The following is a 14,453-nucleotide window of genomic DNA, read 5'->3' as shown; positions in this document are numbered from 1 at the left end:
TACAACTCTTTTACAAGTCTTCATGAAAATGATAGGCAAGTATCGTGGCTTGCTCTTCAGAATGTATCTTCTATTCCTAAATAGCTACAACCCATTGCCTATTTTTCCTAGCCAGGCAACTGCCACTTAATCAAGTCATATATGCAATTACATTTTTTGCATTACTCTATGCATGCAAAGCTGCCACATCATCAATTCATGCATGCTAGTTATAAGTAATTTTTGCATTAGAGTTCATCCTTCACATTCTGCTGGAAATGATATTCTTTTAATTGCTACTTATTTTCTCCTTTTAGACGCTTCATTTTATTTATTTATTTTTAAGCTCACATTTGATTTCCATTAGTTTTAGATGCTTTTGTGGTAACCATTTATGCATTTTTTAAGCAAGGTTCGTGCAGAAATGCACGGGGCATCATCTAGTTATAGTAGTTTTTGGACCGCAAACACTAGGAGCTCTGTTGTTCAATTAAGTAGGGGGGACTGTATATTCGACTTGTGCTTCATCAAGGAGGATGCCAGACGAAGACTTCCCAATTGTCAATGACAAGTTCCTGCCAACTCCGATATGGGAGCGATGAAAACGACGTGTCGGTGGTTTGTTCTGGCAGTGGTAGCGTTTGTTCGGTGATTCGTTGACCTCTTTGTAATTTTTTAATGTTTGTTGTGCTTTGTACTTATCATGAATCTTTGCAAGAGATCTATGCCCTTTTCGCAAAAAAGGAGGATGTCAGGCTTTGGGCACCTGCGGGTGATATTGGATTATGCCAACATTCTGGCGGCAGGTTAGCGTGTGCATGACTCGGGGCTAAGTATCCCCATTTCGTCTCTGCTCGCTCTGCCTGTGTCTATGCGCTCTCGCGGATCACTTTTCCTTGTAATGGTACTACTCTATTCCTCCTGATAGTGAAAAGTGCAAACTTTGCGTATTCACAAAATTATTTTGTACTTCCGTCTGGTAAGATTTAGTTTATAAGAAGGGATCAGAACCTACACAAAGAACATGAAACATGTTCATACTATTTACATCACATCCTCGCGCGAAATCACGGAAAGAGATATTCTCTCGAGGCGTCTTGGTGGAGGCTTATATTACCTAGAAGATCGCCATTGGGTTGCAGGATTTGGTTTCCAAAGTCCTCCGATTTCATTCCTGGAAAGTTTCTTCCAGATGTACCATATTGTGTAGGAGGCAACCATCCAAGCCTCCTTTCACTCTTGTTCGGACATCATGCAGTGTATTTTTCACCACCAGCCATTTATTGTTGTCACACTCATGCAGATGTTCGACAAGGTCCTTATGCTCGAGTTTGAAAATTCTTGGATTTGACGGGGAAAGCTGTTTGGTTGGATTTTTTGTGGTGCAATTTTTTTTAGAGTGACCTAGTTTGCTTATTTGAATGTCGCAAACATTTTCTTAGCAAACCAACCTTTAATTTGCGTAAAATAGGAGAGGCTCTGCCTAAAAAGCCAGGGCAAATGGGCCAGCCCACACTGTTCATGAGCGTGTTTATTTATTTGTTTTTGGTTTAACTTGTTTTCTAAAAACAAATGACTGTTTTTTTTCTGAAAATATATATTTAAAACCTATTAAAAATAAGTAAAAAAAATTAGAAAATTGTTGAGTGTCTTTTCTTTAAAAAGTTAGTGTATATTACGAAAACATTCATCGTATATTTTTAAAAGTTCATCCTATATTTAAAAATGTCTGTTGTATAAATTAAAATATGTTATCATATATAATTTTTTTCTATGTATATTAAAAAAATCAGTGTATATTAAAAAAATATTCACTATATTTTTTTAAAATCACCTTGCATTAAAAATTTATTCATCAAGTATAAGAAATACAGTAATAAAAAAAAGAAAAAAACAAGATCATAACAGAAGACCAACAGAAAAGTTGCAGCAAAATTAGTGAATAGGGAAACAACGAGAAAAGGCCTGAACTGAGCGAGAAAAGCCGTGAACAGAAAACAACAGCAAAATCAATGAACAAGTCCCAAAGCGAACTGTGTCTTAGTGCGATGGTATGCGCCCATTTAGTGTAGGGATGTAAGTGGCAAATAATTGGCGTCCGCAATCCCGTTTAGTTAGTTTTTGCTAGCTTGATGGTTCATTTTCCTCAAACAAACAAAAAACCTTTTTGAACTATCATATCATAAGTGGGCTTTAAACGGGACCCGGTTGACATCCCTAATTTAGTGGCATGTTGCGTCGCACTACCATCTCTTTCACACACAAGGCGCATAGCATGTAAAAATCAGGTGTTTCATGTAAAAGCAACCATGCTAGAAGCACATAGGAAGCACACACAACAAAATGATAAAATGGGCACATTTAAAGGTGATTCCCATAGTAATAAAAATATATTTTGTAGATCAAATCTTTTGTTTCATCTGCAATTTATTTTCACAGTTGGCTTAGTATTTATGCGGGCCATATAATTTCCAGTATTTATATATCATATCTCAGAATATTTGACCCATACAACTAATCATGTGTTGGCTCAATGATCCAACCAAGCCATTCATCTTCCTGCAGAAATTCTCATTGTTTTTTCATGACCTTTTGGCATTATGCTTGGTGACTACCCTTTTGGCATTTGTGTCATGGAAATAATGAATATTTAATCGTCCTCATTAAAGATTTTTTTTTTGCGCATGAAATGTATTCCTAGATGTACTAAGAAGAATGGAGAACCATCCATTGAAATGGAGAGACGCCAAATGCTTGGTTGTCCCTAACCTAAGCACCCATTAATTGACAAAAGATATGCGGGCCTGCCTTTCTGGACTAGATGTCAGTTTTTCGCCCCACAAGTTCCGCAACAAACTATGTGCGCCAGTTGTTTTACTGCCAAGATCACACTATAAAGGTACCCCATACCATCTCTTACTAAGCACAACACATAGTAGTCCAAGTGCAAAACATCTTTGTTTTTGCAATGAAGGGGGGGACGGTGCCTACATGGCTAGAGCTACTGCTCGCAACACAGTTCTTTGCAATATGCACCAACCATCTCTCCTCTACTCGCAATGAGTGTAACCTGTTTTGCATAGATTGCGAGGAATCAAAGGCTGCCTTATGCTATTATTGCCGTTCACACCATCATTCCACCCATCGAGTAATCCAGGTATGGTGTACAACATTACGATTTAGTAATAGAGATTATGCAAGAGTAGTTTTACATCATATTTATAGAACATATGTCAAAAAGTACTTAGTGTAAGTGATCATCTAAAAATCTAGTTATCATCACACATGTATTATCTTTAGTGAAAAAGTGGATCGATATACCTTTGTGTCATGACTAACACGAATTAACTTATGAAATCTTTTAGATAAGGCGGTCATCATACCATGATGTGGTCAGGGTTGCCGAGTTAAAAGATGTACTTGATATCAGTGATGTACAAACATATGTGATCAACAGTGCAACGGTTGTATTTCTTAATGAGCGCCCACAACAACGTGGTTGTGGTGTTTCTGTGGTCAAGGCATCATCATCATCATACAATTGTGAGAGTTGCAATCGTGCTCTTCTTGACCCATTCCGCTTCTGCTCCCTGGGTTGCAACGTAAGCTACTAAGCTAATGTGTAACTATTGAAAAGTCACCCCATGGAATTGGTTCCTTTAATGTTTACTTATTTTCGACTGGACATTTTCTTGGCAGCTTAAAGCAATCAAAGAGGATATGAGGACGAGCATTCCAACTAGAGATATTATTGACTATACAAGGAAGGATGATGATACAGATTGCAGTAACACAAGTGGAAATACTGGAAACAATGAAGAGAGTTGCAGCGATGCAGATTATTGCAACGAAAAACCATCTCCACCAAGGGTTATTCGTCACCGCCGAAAGGGGATCCCTGAGCGTGCACCTTTTTATTGAGAGAAAGCTGTTATGAATAATTTGCTTGCATCATAGCAAATGAATTGGAATAAATACTTTTATTGAAGATCATATATATGTAAGGTGTCGAATATATTAATAAATTACAGCTTGTTATCTGCATGAGTGCTTGTTTGACGTGTCTTCATTTGTAATGCATTAATTGAATTTATGGTTTGAATCTTCATCGATAAAAATATGTATGAACTGAAGGTTTCACAATACTAGAATTTTATTTTGACGATATAACATCGATGTATAGCAGAGGCGATGGGCAAATTTTTCTAACTCATATCATACTAGAGCACACAATGCTCAACTATGTTGCTAGAACATATATAGTATTCTTTCAGCAACTTCACGAGGGGAGGCCCCTACCTTTTCATTAGAAATGGATGACAGGCATGGACAACCTTGTCCAACACAATTTTTTACACGCATAATGGGAAGAGTATAGAACTACAAAGACGGATACAGGGTAGGAGACAAAAGAAAAAGAAAGAGGAAAGAAACAACAAAAGAAACTGCCCCACGAGTTCTATGCGTCTATACTTGAACATTGTCTGCAATTTATTTGGCAGCCATGATAGGTGGAATAAAGCTTTTCGGAGCCATAGAGTCCAGGAAATAGTTGTAGTCTCCAAAGTTCAAGATCTTCGCTTCATATGTGCAAATTGCATGCTACACAAACTGAACGCACCAACCAGCTCCCCATCGTTACTTAGCTGGACGCCTAGCAAATTCCAATTACCCCTCGTCCTATTGCATTGCAACACAAAGTGTGTGGTTGTTTCACTTGCAGTGTAGCCAAGAGGAGACATGTTGGGATCTATGATGTTTTGTTTGTTTAGCAGGTATATCCCACTCACTTTTATCTTTGCTTGACACTCATAGTACATACATACATACATCTATATCTATATCTATACCTACTAATAAACTAAGATGTGTTTCGCCAAATTTTTCATCCGTTCATTGTCGAAAATATTTTTTTCTATCCGAGGTGGTATTAAATTCTTATGCGTTCGTCTGCTGAAAAAAAAGACTTCTCCAGAATTTCATACGTAGGCTGCGCGATGAGGCCTAGCGAAGCCAGCCCACATATTTTTCTGCCCAGGCAGCTGGGAAAATTATATTTCTCGCACAGGGCGACAAATAGTTAGAGCTTCACACAAGACAACCAGTAATGGACTGGCACATTTTTCTTTGTTTCTGTGTTTTATTTTTATTTTTATTCTCCTTCCCCTATCTCTTTTCCCTTTCAAGTTTATTTTCTTCTAGAATTTATTATATAAATTCGAAATTCGCATAAACGTTCAGAAATAAAAACAAAATCAAATTTTAGAAAATGTTTAGAATTCCAACTTTTTGTTGCTATTTTGAAAAATATTTGGAACATGAAAAAAGTTTCCCATTTTTTCATACTTATTTTTATTGTTTTTCAAAATTGTTCGAGATTTATAAAAATAAAATGGCATTTAAAAGTTTCCCAAATTCCAAAAATATAACTTGTTTTAGTGAAAATTTGACAATTCAAAATAATGTTCACGTATAAAAGATACACATTTTCGAAATATATTATGAATTTTGAACACATGTTCCTATTCTAAAAAATGTTCACAAGTTCAAATGGTGCTCATGTTTTTGTAAAAAGAATGTTAGGATGTTACTATTTCAAATTTTGTTCGTATTTTTCTGAAAGTGTACATAAATTTTAAAAAACTGTTCAGGATTGAAAAAATGGTTCATGTTTCCTACAATATTCAGAAACTTCATGAGCCTTCTCTGGCGTACAATGACGTAACAAAACTCTTATGCCCTCGATCAAAGAATGAAAAAATAGCGGATTGATTACCTCACACCGGCGAAACTGAGAAGCTAAATGTTCCTTGTTTCCGCGCACACAGGGTTTTGTTTGCACATATAATTCTCACTAACTTCAAATGCATACTATTTTTTTCTCCCCATTGCAACACACGGGCATATATGCTAGTACTAGTACAGTAAGGTGCGTTTCTCGGACGCGGAGTTTTGGCTCCCGGGCTCATCTGCACCCACGCTCAGCAAAAAATTCAAAAAAAATACTAAAAAAATTCAAAAATTTCCAAATTTTTTTGTGGTGGTAGATAATTTGACGCGTGAGGTGCACCCCAAAATTCAGCTCATTTGAGCACCTGAGCAGCTCTCGGCAAAAAAGACAAAATCAGGGTCTGTAAAAATGTATACTGTTCATGCACTGTTTTGACCCGATTTGTCTTTTTTACCGAGGGCTACTTAGATGTCCAAATAAGTTGAATTTTGGGGCGCACCTCACGCGTCAAATTATCTACCACCACAAAAAAATTTGGAATTTTTTGATTTTTTCTAGTATTTTTTTTGAATTTTTTGCTGAGCGGGAGCAGATGAGCCCGGGCTCCAGGATGAATTATCGGCGTTTCTCTTAATTTTTGGTCCACTCGCCGTATCTATACAAGGTGGTACTAATTTTTGTTTTGTCTATCTGGCTGGACCACATGGGCTTCTAACGGGAATTTTGTCCGTCCCACGTCAAACAGCTGGGCCTCCATGTTAGGCCTGCTGCATCAGCGAACAATATTACTAAAATCAACCAAAAAAATGCAAGACCAAGGATTCAAACTAAACATAAGGTCAAGAAGAGAGATTCGAACCTAAGACCTCCAACGTACATGGGGCATCGCGATGGCCAATTGAGACAGCTGGTTGTGAACAAAAATAAGTTCTAATTTTTTTCTATATTTTGAAATGGGTAATTAAACGGTACTGGGCGTTGGCCTGCACTCTAGCTATTGGGCATGTTCCACTGACGTGTGCACAATATCGTCGTGCAAAGAATAGAATTCCCACCCCATGGTATTAATGCCTATTGATATTTCGTGTTGAATAATCCCAGATGGCTTCCTTATACTGATTCTCACCAATTTAAATATGTTCAACACAGTTTTTTGGTGTGAGCTAATTGAAAGAGATCCTTCACATTCAAGGTGGAAGGAGCTTCGCATGCTGCGAAACATGACGTTTGGATTTTGGGCTGGATATACTACGAAGAAGCTAAGAAGTAGTGGTGCGACCTGGGAATGGAATGGAAGGGGTGCGTGATCGCATGTGTGCATGAAGAATTTGGCTCGCATTTGAATTGTGGGTTTGAATATAAGCCAAAGAGGCTAAGGAGTCATGGCGCTGCTTGGGAATGGAATGGGTGCGTAATTGGAAACAAGTTTACGAATTTTAGGAAAAATTTCACAGATTTAAGAAAAACATTCACGATATTTTAAAAAGTTCATGAATTTGGGAAAAGTTCATGGATTTGCATGAAGGAAAACAAATCATCTAAAAGAAAAGAGAAAATAAAAAATAAAATAATAAAAATAAAAAGGAAAAAGGAAAGAAAAGAATACCAAAAACCATGTTATAAACATAAATGAAATAGAAATAGGCTAGAAAGAAGGCGAGAAGAATCAGAATACCGCTACTGTGCTAAATAGGCCTTGACTTGACTTTAGCGGAGACCTCCCCGGCAACGGCGCCAGAAATCCTTCTTGCTACGTCTTGAGCTTGCGTTGGTTTTCATTGAAGAGGAAAGGGTGATGCAGCACAGTAGCGTAAGTATTTCCCTCAGTTTTTGAGAACCAAGGTATCAATCCAGTAGGAGGCCCTCACAAGTCCCACGTATCTACACAAACAAACAAAGAACTCGCAACCAACGCGATAAAGGGGTTGTTAATCCCTTCACGTCCACTTGCGAAAGTGAGATCTGATAGAGATAATATAATAAGATAAATATATTTTTGGTATTTTATAATATAGATGCAAAAAGTAAAGATGCAAATAAAAGTAGATTGAAAGCTTATATGATAAAAGATAGATCCGGGGGCCATAGGTTTCACTAGAGGCTTCTCTCAAGATAGCATAAGTATTACGGTGGGTGAACAAATTACTGTCGAGCAATTGATAGAAAAGCGAATAATTATGAGATTATCTAGGCATGATCATGTATATAGGCATCACGTCTGTAACAAGTAGACCGACTCCTGCCTGCATCTACTACTATTACTCCACACATCGACCGCTATCCAGCATGCATCTAGAGTATTAAGTCCATAAGAACAGAGTAACGCATTAAGAAAGATGACATGATGTAGAGGGATAAACTCAAGCAATATGATATAAACCCCATATTTTTATCCTCGATGGCAACAATACAATACGTGCCTTGCAACCCTTTGTTTCACTGGGTAAGGACACCGCAAGATTGAACCCAAAACTAAGCACTTCTCCTATGGCAAGAAAGATCAATCTAGTAGGCCAAACCAAACCGATAATTCAAAGAGACTTGCAAAAATAACTCAATCATACATAAAAGAATTCAGAGAATATTCAATTATTTCTCATAGATAAACTTGATCATAAACCCACAATTCATCGGATCTCGACAAACACACCACAAAAAGAGTTTACATCGAATAGATCTCCACAAGAGAGGGGGAGAACATTGTATTGAGATAAAAAAAAAGAGAAGAAGCCAACTAGCTAATAACTATGGACCCGAAGGTCTGTGGTAAACTACTCACACCTCATCGGAAGGGCTATGGTGTTGATGTAGAAGCCCTCTATGGTGGATTCCCCCTCCGGCAGGACACCGACGACGGCTCCAAGATGGGATCTCGCGGATACAGAAGGTTACAGTGGCGGAAATATACCTTCAGTGGCTCCCTGGATGTTTTCGGGGCACGTAGGCTTATATAGGAGGAAGAAGTACGTTGGTGGATGCTCGAGGGGCCCAGGAGACAGGGGGGCGCGCCCAGGAGGGGTGGACGCGCCCTCCTATCTCCTGTCCGCCTCGATTGCTTCTTGACTTGCACTCCAAGTTCTCTGGATCACGTTCGTTCCAAAAATCACGCTCCCGAAGGTTTCATTCCGTTTGGACTCCATTTGATATTCCTTTTCTTCGAAATACTGAAATAGACAAAAAAAACAGCAATACAGACTGGGCCTCCGGTTAGTAGGTTAGTCCCAAAAATGATATAAATGTGTAAAATAAAGCCCATAAACATCCAAAACAGGTAATATAATAGCATGGAACAATAAAAAATTATAGATACGTTGGAGACGTATCTGAGAGCGCTAGGATGATGAAGATGGCCACTGGTGAGGGATCCCCCCTCCGGCAGGGTGCCGGAACACGGTCCCAATTGGTTTTTGGTGGCTACAGAGGCTTGCGGCGGCGAAACTCCCGATCCATTGTGCTCCTCGATGTTTTCAGGCTATATGGATATATATAGGCAAAGGAAGTCGGTCAGGGGAACCACGAGGGGCCCACGAGGGTGGGGGGCGCGCCCAGGGGGGTAGGGCGCGCCCTGGACCCTCGTGGCCACCTCGTTGCTTCCCTAACGTCCACTCCAAGTCTCCTGGATTGCGTTTGTTCCAAAAATAACTCTCCCGAAGGTTTCTTTCCGTTTGGATTCTATTTGATATTCCTTTTCTATGAAACACTAAAATAGGCAAAAAATAACAATTTGGATTGGGCCTCCGGTTAATAGGTTAGTCCCAAAAATAATATAAAAGTGCATAGTAAAGCCCATTAAACATACAAAATAGGTAATATAATAGCATGGAACAATCAAAAAATATAGATACGTTGGAGACGTATCAAGCATCCCAAGCTTAATTCATGCTCGTCCTCTAGTAGGTAAATGAAAAAAACAGAATTTTTGATGTGGAATGCTACCTAGCATAATTCTCAATGTAATTTTCTTTATTGTGGCATGCATGTTCAGATCCAAAAGATTCAAGATAAAAGTTTAATATTGACATAAAAATAGTAATACTTCAAGCATACTAGCAAAGTAATCATGTCTTATCAAAATAACATAGCCAAAGAAAGCTTATTCCTACAAAATCATATAGTTTGGCCATGCTTCATTTTCGTCACACAAAATACTCCCATCATGCACAACCTTGGTTTCAGCCAAGCAATTGGTTCATACTTTTTAACGCGCTTCAGCCTTTTCAACCCTCACGCAATACATGAGCGTAAGCCATGGACATAGCACTATGGGTGGAGTAGAGTATGACGATAGGGATTATGTGAGAAAACAAAAAGGGAGAAAGTCTCATATTGACGCGGCTAATCAACGGACTATGGATATGCCCATCAATTGATGTCAATACGAGGAGTAGGGATTGCCATGCAACGGATGCACTAGAGCTATAAATGTACGAAAGCTCATAAAAAAGAAACTAAGTGAGTGTGCATCCAACTTGCTTGCTCACGAAGACCTAGGGCATTTTGAGGAAGCCCATCATTGGAATATACAAGCCAAGTTCTATAATGAAAAATTCCCACTAGTATATGAAAGTGACAACATAAGAGACTCTCTATCATGAAGATCATGGTGCTACTTTGAAGCACAAGTGTGGTAAAAGGATAGTAACATTGTCCCTTCTCTCTCTTTTCTCTCATTTTCTCTCTCTTTTTTATTCGGTGGGCTTCTTTGGCCTTCTTTGGCCTCTTTTATTTTTCATAAAGTCCGGAGTCTCATCCTGACTTGTGGGGGAATTGTAGTCTCCATCATCCTTTCCTCACATGGGACAATGCTCTAATAATGGGAATCATCACACTTCTATTTATTTACAACTCAAGAATTACAACTCAATACTTAGGACAAAATATGACTCTATGTGAATGCCTCCGGCGGTGTACCGGGATATGCAATGAATCAAAAGCGACATGCATGAAAGAATTATAAAGGTGGCTTTGCCAGAAATACGATGTCAACTACATGATCATGCAAAAGCAATATGACAATGCTGGAGCGTGTCATAATAAACGAAACGATGGAAAGTTACATGGCAACATGTCTCGGAATGGCTATGGAAATGCCATAATAAGTAGGTATGGTGGCTGTTTTGAGGAAGATATAAGGAGGTTTATGTGTGATAGAGCGTATCGTATCACGGGGTTTGGATGCACCAGCGAAGTTTGCACCAACTCTCAAGGTGAGAAAGGGCAATGCACGGTACCGTAGAGGCTAGCAAATTGCGGAAGGGTAAGGGTGCGTATAATCCATGGACTAGCATTAGTCATGAAGAAGTCATATATTTATTGCAAAAGTATATTAGCCCTCGAAGCAAAGTACTACTACGTATGCTCCTAGGGGAAGGGTTGGTAGGAGTTAACCATCAGGCGATCCCGACCTCCACTCATAAGGAAGGTAATCAAAGAACACCCCATGCTTCAAATTTGTCACACAATGTTCACCATACGTGCATGCTACGGGACTTGCCAACTTTAACACAAGTATTTCTCAATTTCATAATTACCCAACTAGCATGACTCTAACATTACCACCTTTATATCTCAAAACAATTATCAAGTATCAAATTTATCATAGTATTCAATGCACTTTATATGATAGTTTTTATTATACCCAACTTGGATGCCCATCATATTAGGACCAATTTTATAACCAAAGCAAATTACCATGCTGTTCTAAAAGACTCTCAAAATAATATAAGTGAAGCATGAGAGGTCAATAATTTCTACAAAATAAAACCACCACCGTGCTCTAAAAATGTATAAGTGAAGCACTAGAGCAAATGACAAATTACTCCAAAAGATATAAGTGAAGCACATAGAGTATTCTAATAATTGTGCAACTATGTGAAGACTCTCTAACATTTAAGAATTTCAGATCTTGGGATTTTATTCAAACAGAAATCAAAACAAAATAAAACAAAATGACATTTCAAGGATAGCACACATCATGTGAAGAAGCAAAAACTTAGGTTCAACCGATACTAACCAATAATTGTTGAAGAAGAAAGGTGGGATGCCTACCGGGGCATCCCCAAGCTTGGATGCTTGAGACTTCTTGAAATATTATCTTGGGGTGCCTTGGGCATCCCCAAGCTTGAGCTTTTGTGTCTCCTTAATTCCTTTTATATCTCGGTTTCCTAAATCTCGAAAGCTTCATCCACACCAAACTCAACAAGAACTCGTGAGATAAGTTAGTATAAACCAATGCAAAAACCTTATCATTTTATACTGTAACAAATCACTAAAATTATTATTCACATTGCATACTAAATGTCTCTGCATATTTAATACTCCTATCCTCAAATAGAATCACTAAACAAGCAAACATATGCAAACAATGCAAACATAACAGCAATCTGTCAAAACAGTATAGTCTGTAAAGAATGCAAGATTCATCATACTTACCTAACTCCAAAAATTATGAGAAAAATACTACACTGTAGTAGATTTATCAGCGATCAATATGCAAAAGGTTTCAATATTATATCATTCTCTGAATTCTCTAGGGATTTTTTGCAACAGCGGTAAACTTTCTGTTTTGAAACAGCAACATGTATACTTGCAAAATAAGCATGGTAAAGGCTATCCTTGACATTTTTATTGAAAATATAGATGCAAAACATTATTATAAATAACAGAAAGCAAATACTAACAAAATAAAATGACGCTCCAAGCAAAACACATATCATGTGGTGAATAAAAATATAGCTCCAAGTAAAGTTACCGATGAACGAAGACGAAAGAGGGGATGCCTTCCGGGTCATCCCCAAGCTTGGGCTCTTGGTTGTCCTTGAATATTACCTTGGGGTGCCTTGGGCATCCCCAAGCTTAGGCTCTTGCCACTCCTTATTCCATAGTCCATCGAATCTTTACCCAAAACTTGAAAACTTCACAACACAAAACTCAACAGAAAACTCGTAAGCTCCGTTAGTATAAGAAAATAAATCACCACTTAGGTACTCTTGTGAACTCATTCTAAATTCATATTGGTGTAATATCTATTGTATTAAAACTTCTCTATGGTTCATACCCTCCGATACTACTCATAGATTCATCAAAATAAGCAAACAACACATAGAAAACAGAATCTGTCAAAAACAGAACAGTCTGTAGTAATCTGTATCATTTGAATACTTCTATAACTCCAAAAATTCTGAAATGGACCTTAGGAATTTGTCTATTAATCATCTGAAAAAATAATCAACCTAAAATCACTCTCCAGTAAAAAATGGCAGCTAATATCGTGAGCGCAAAAGTTTCTGTTTTTTACAGCAAGACCGCATAGACTTCACCCAAGTCTTCCCAAAGGTCATACTTGGCACAAACACTAATTAAAACATAAAAACACATCTAAATAGAGGCTAGATGAATTATTTATTACTAAACAGGAACAAAAGTCAAGGAACAAAAATAAAATTGGGTTTCCTCCCAACAAGCGCTAATGTTTAACGCCCCTAGCTAGGCATGATGATTTCAATGATGCTCACATAAAAGATAAGAATTGAAACATAAAGAGAGCATCATGAAGAATATGACTAGCAATTTTAAGTCTAACCCACTTCCTATGCATAGGGATTTTGTGAGAAAACAACTTATGGGAACAATAATCAACTAGCATAGGAAGGTAAAACAAGCAAATCTTCAAGATTTTCAACACATAGAGAGGAAACTTGATATTATTGCAATTCCTACAAGCATGTGTTCCTCCCTCATAATAATTTTCAGTAGCATCATGAATTAATTCCACAATATAACCAGCACTAAAGCTTTCTTTTCATGATCTACAAGCATAGAAAATTTACTACTCTCCACATAAGCAAATTTCTTCTCATGAATAGTAGTGGGAGAAAACACAACAAAATAATTATCGTGTGAGGCATAATCCAATTGAAAATTAAAATCATGATGACAAGTTTCATGGTTATCTTTATTCTTTATAGCATACGTGTCATCACAATAATCATCATAAATAGGAGGCATGCTTTCATCATAATAAATTTGCTCATCAAAACTTGGGGGACAAAAAAATATCATCTTTATCAAACATAGCTTCCCCAAGCTTGTAGCTTTGCATATCATTAGCATCATGGGTATTAAAAGAATTCATACTAATAACATTGCAATCATGATCCTCATTCAAAGATTTAGTGCCAAACATTTTATAGACTTCTTCTTCTAGCACTTGAGCACAATTTTCCTTACCATCATTCTCACGGAAGATATTAAAAAGATGAAGCGTATGAGGCAAACTCAATTCCATTTTCTATGTAGTTTTCTTCTATAAACTAAACTAGTGATAAAACAAGAAACAAAAAGATTCGATGCAAGATCTAAAGATATACCTTCAAGAACTCACCTCCCTTACAACGGCGCCAGAAAAGAGCTTGATGTCTACTACGCAACCTTCTTCTTGTAGACGTTGTTGGGCCTCCAAGTGCAGAAGTTTGTACGACAGTAGCAAATTTCCCTCAAGTGGATGACCTAAGGTTTATCAATCCGTGGGAGGCGTAGGATGAAGATGGTCTCTCTCAAACAACCCTGCAACCAAATAACAAAGAGTCACTTGTGTCCCCAACACACCCAATACAATGGCAAATTGTATAGGTGCACTAGTTCGGCGAAGAGATGGTGATACAAGTGCAATATGGATGGTAGATATAGGTTTTTGTTATTTGAAAATATAAAAACAACAAGGTAACTAATGATAAAAGTGAGC

At 37.8% G+C, this 14,453-nt stretch overlaps 1 protein-coding gene across 1 annotated transcript; it reads left to right on the top strand.

The window, feature by feature from the left end:
- Window positions 1–2,893: 2,893 nt before the first annotated feature.
- On the top strand, window positions 2,894–4,023 carry LOC123066781 (protein RGF1 INDUCIBLE TRANSCRIPTION FACTOR 1). Its single transcript, XM_044489793.1, has 3 exons — window positions 2,894–3,136; window positions 3,345–3,581; window positions 3,679–4,023. Exons 1-3 carry the CDS (start codon window positions 2,948–2,950, stop codon window positions 3,898–3,900), a joined length of 648 nt encoding a protein of 215 aa, XP_044345728.1. The 5' UTR covers window positions 2,894–2,947; the 3' UTR covers window positions 3,901–4,023.
- The last annotated feature ends 10,430 nt before the right edge of the window (window positions 4,024–14,453 follow it).

This window comes from Triticum aestivum, chromosome 3B, assembly GCF_018294505.1.
Source record: "Triticum aestivum cultivar Chinese Spring chromosome 3B, IWGSC CS RefSeq v2.1, whole genome shotgun sequence".
Taxonomy (NCBI): Eukaryota; Viridiplantae; Streptophyta; class Magnoliopsida; order Poales; family Poaceae; genus Triticum; species Triticum aestivum.
This window is presented reverse-complemented; position numbering and strand designations above follow the sequence as displayed.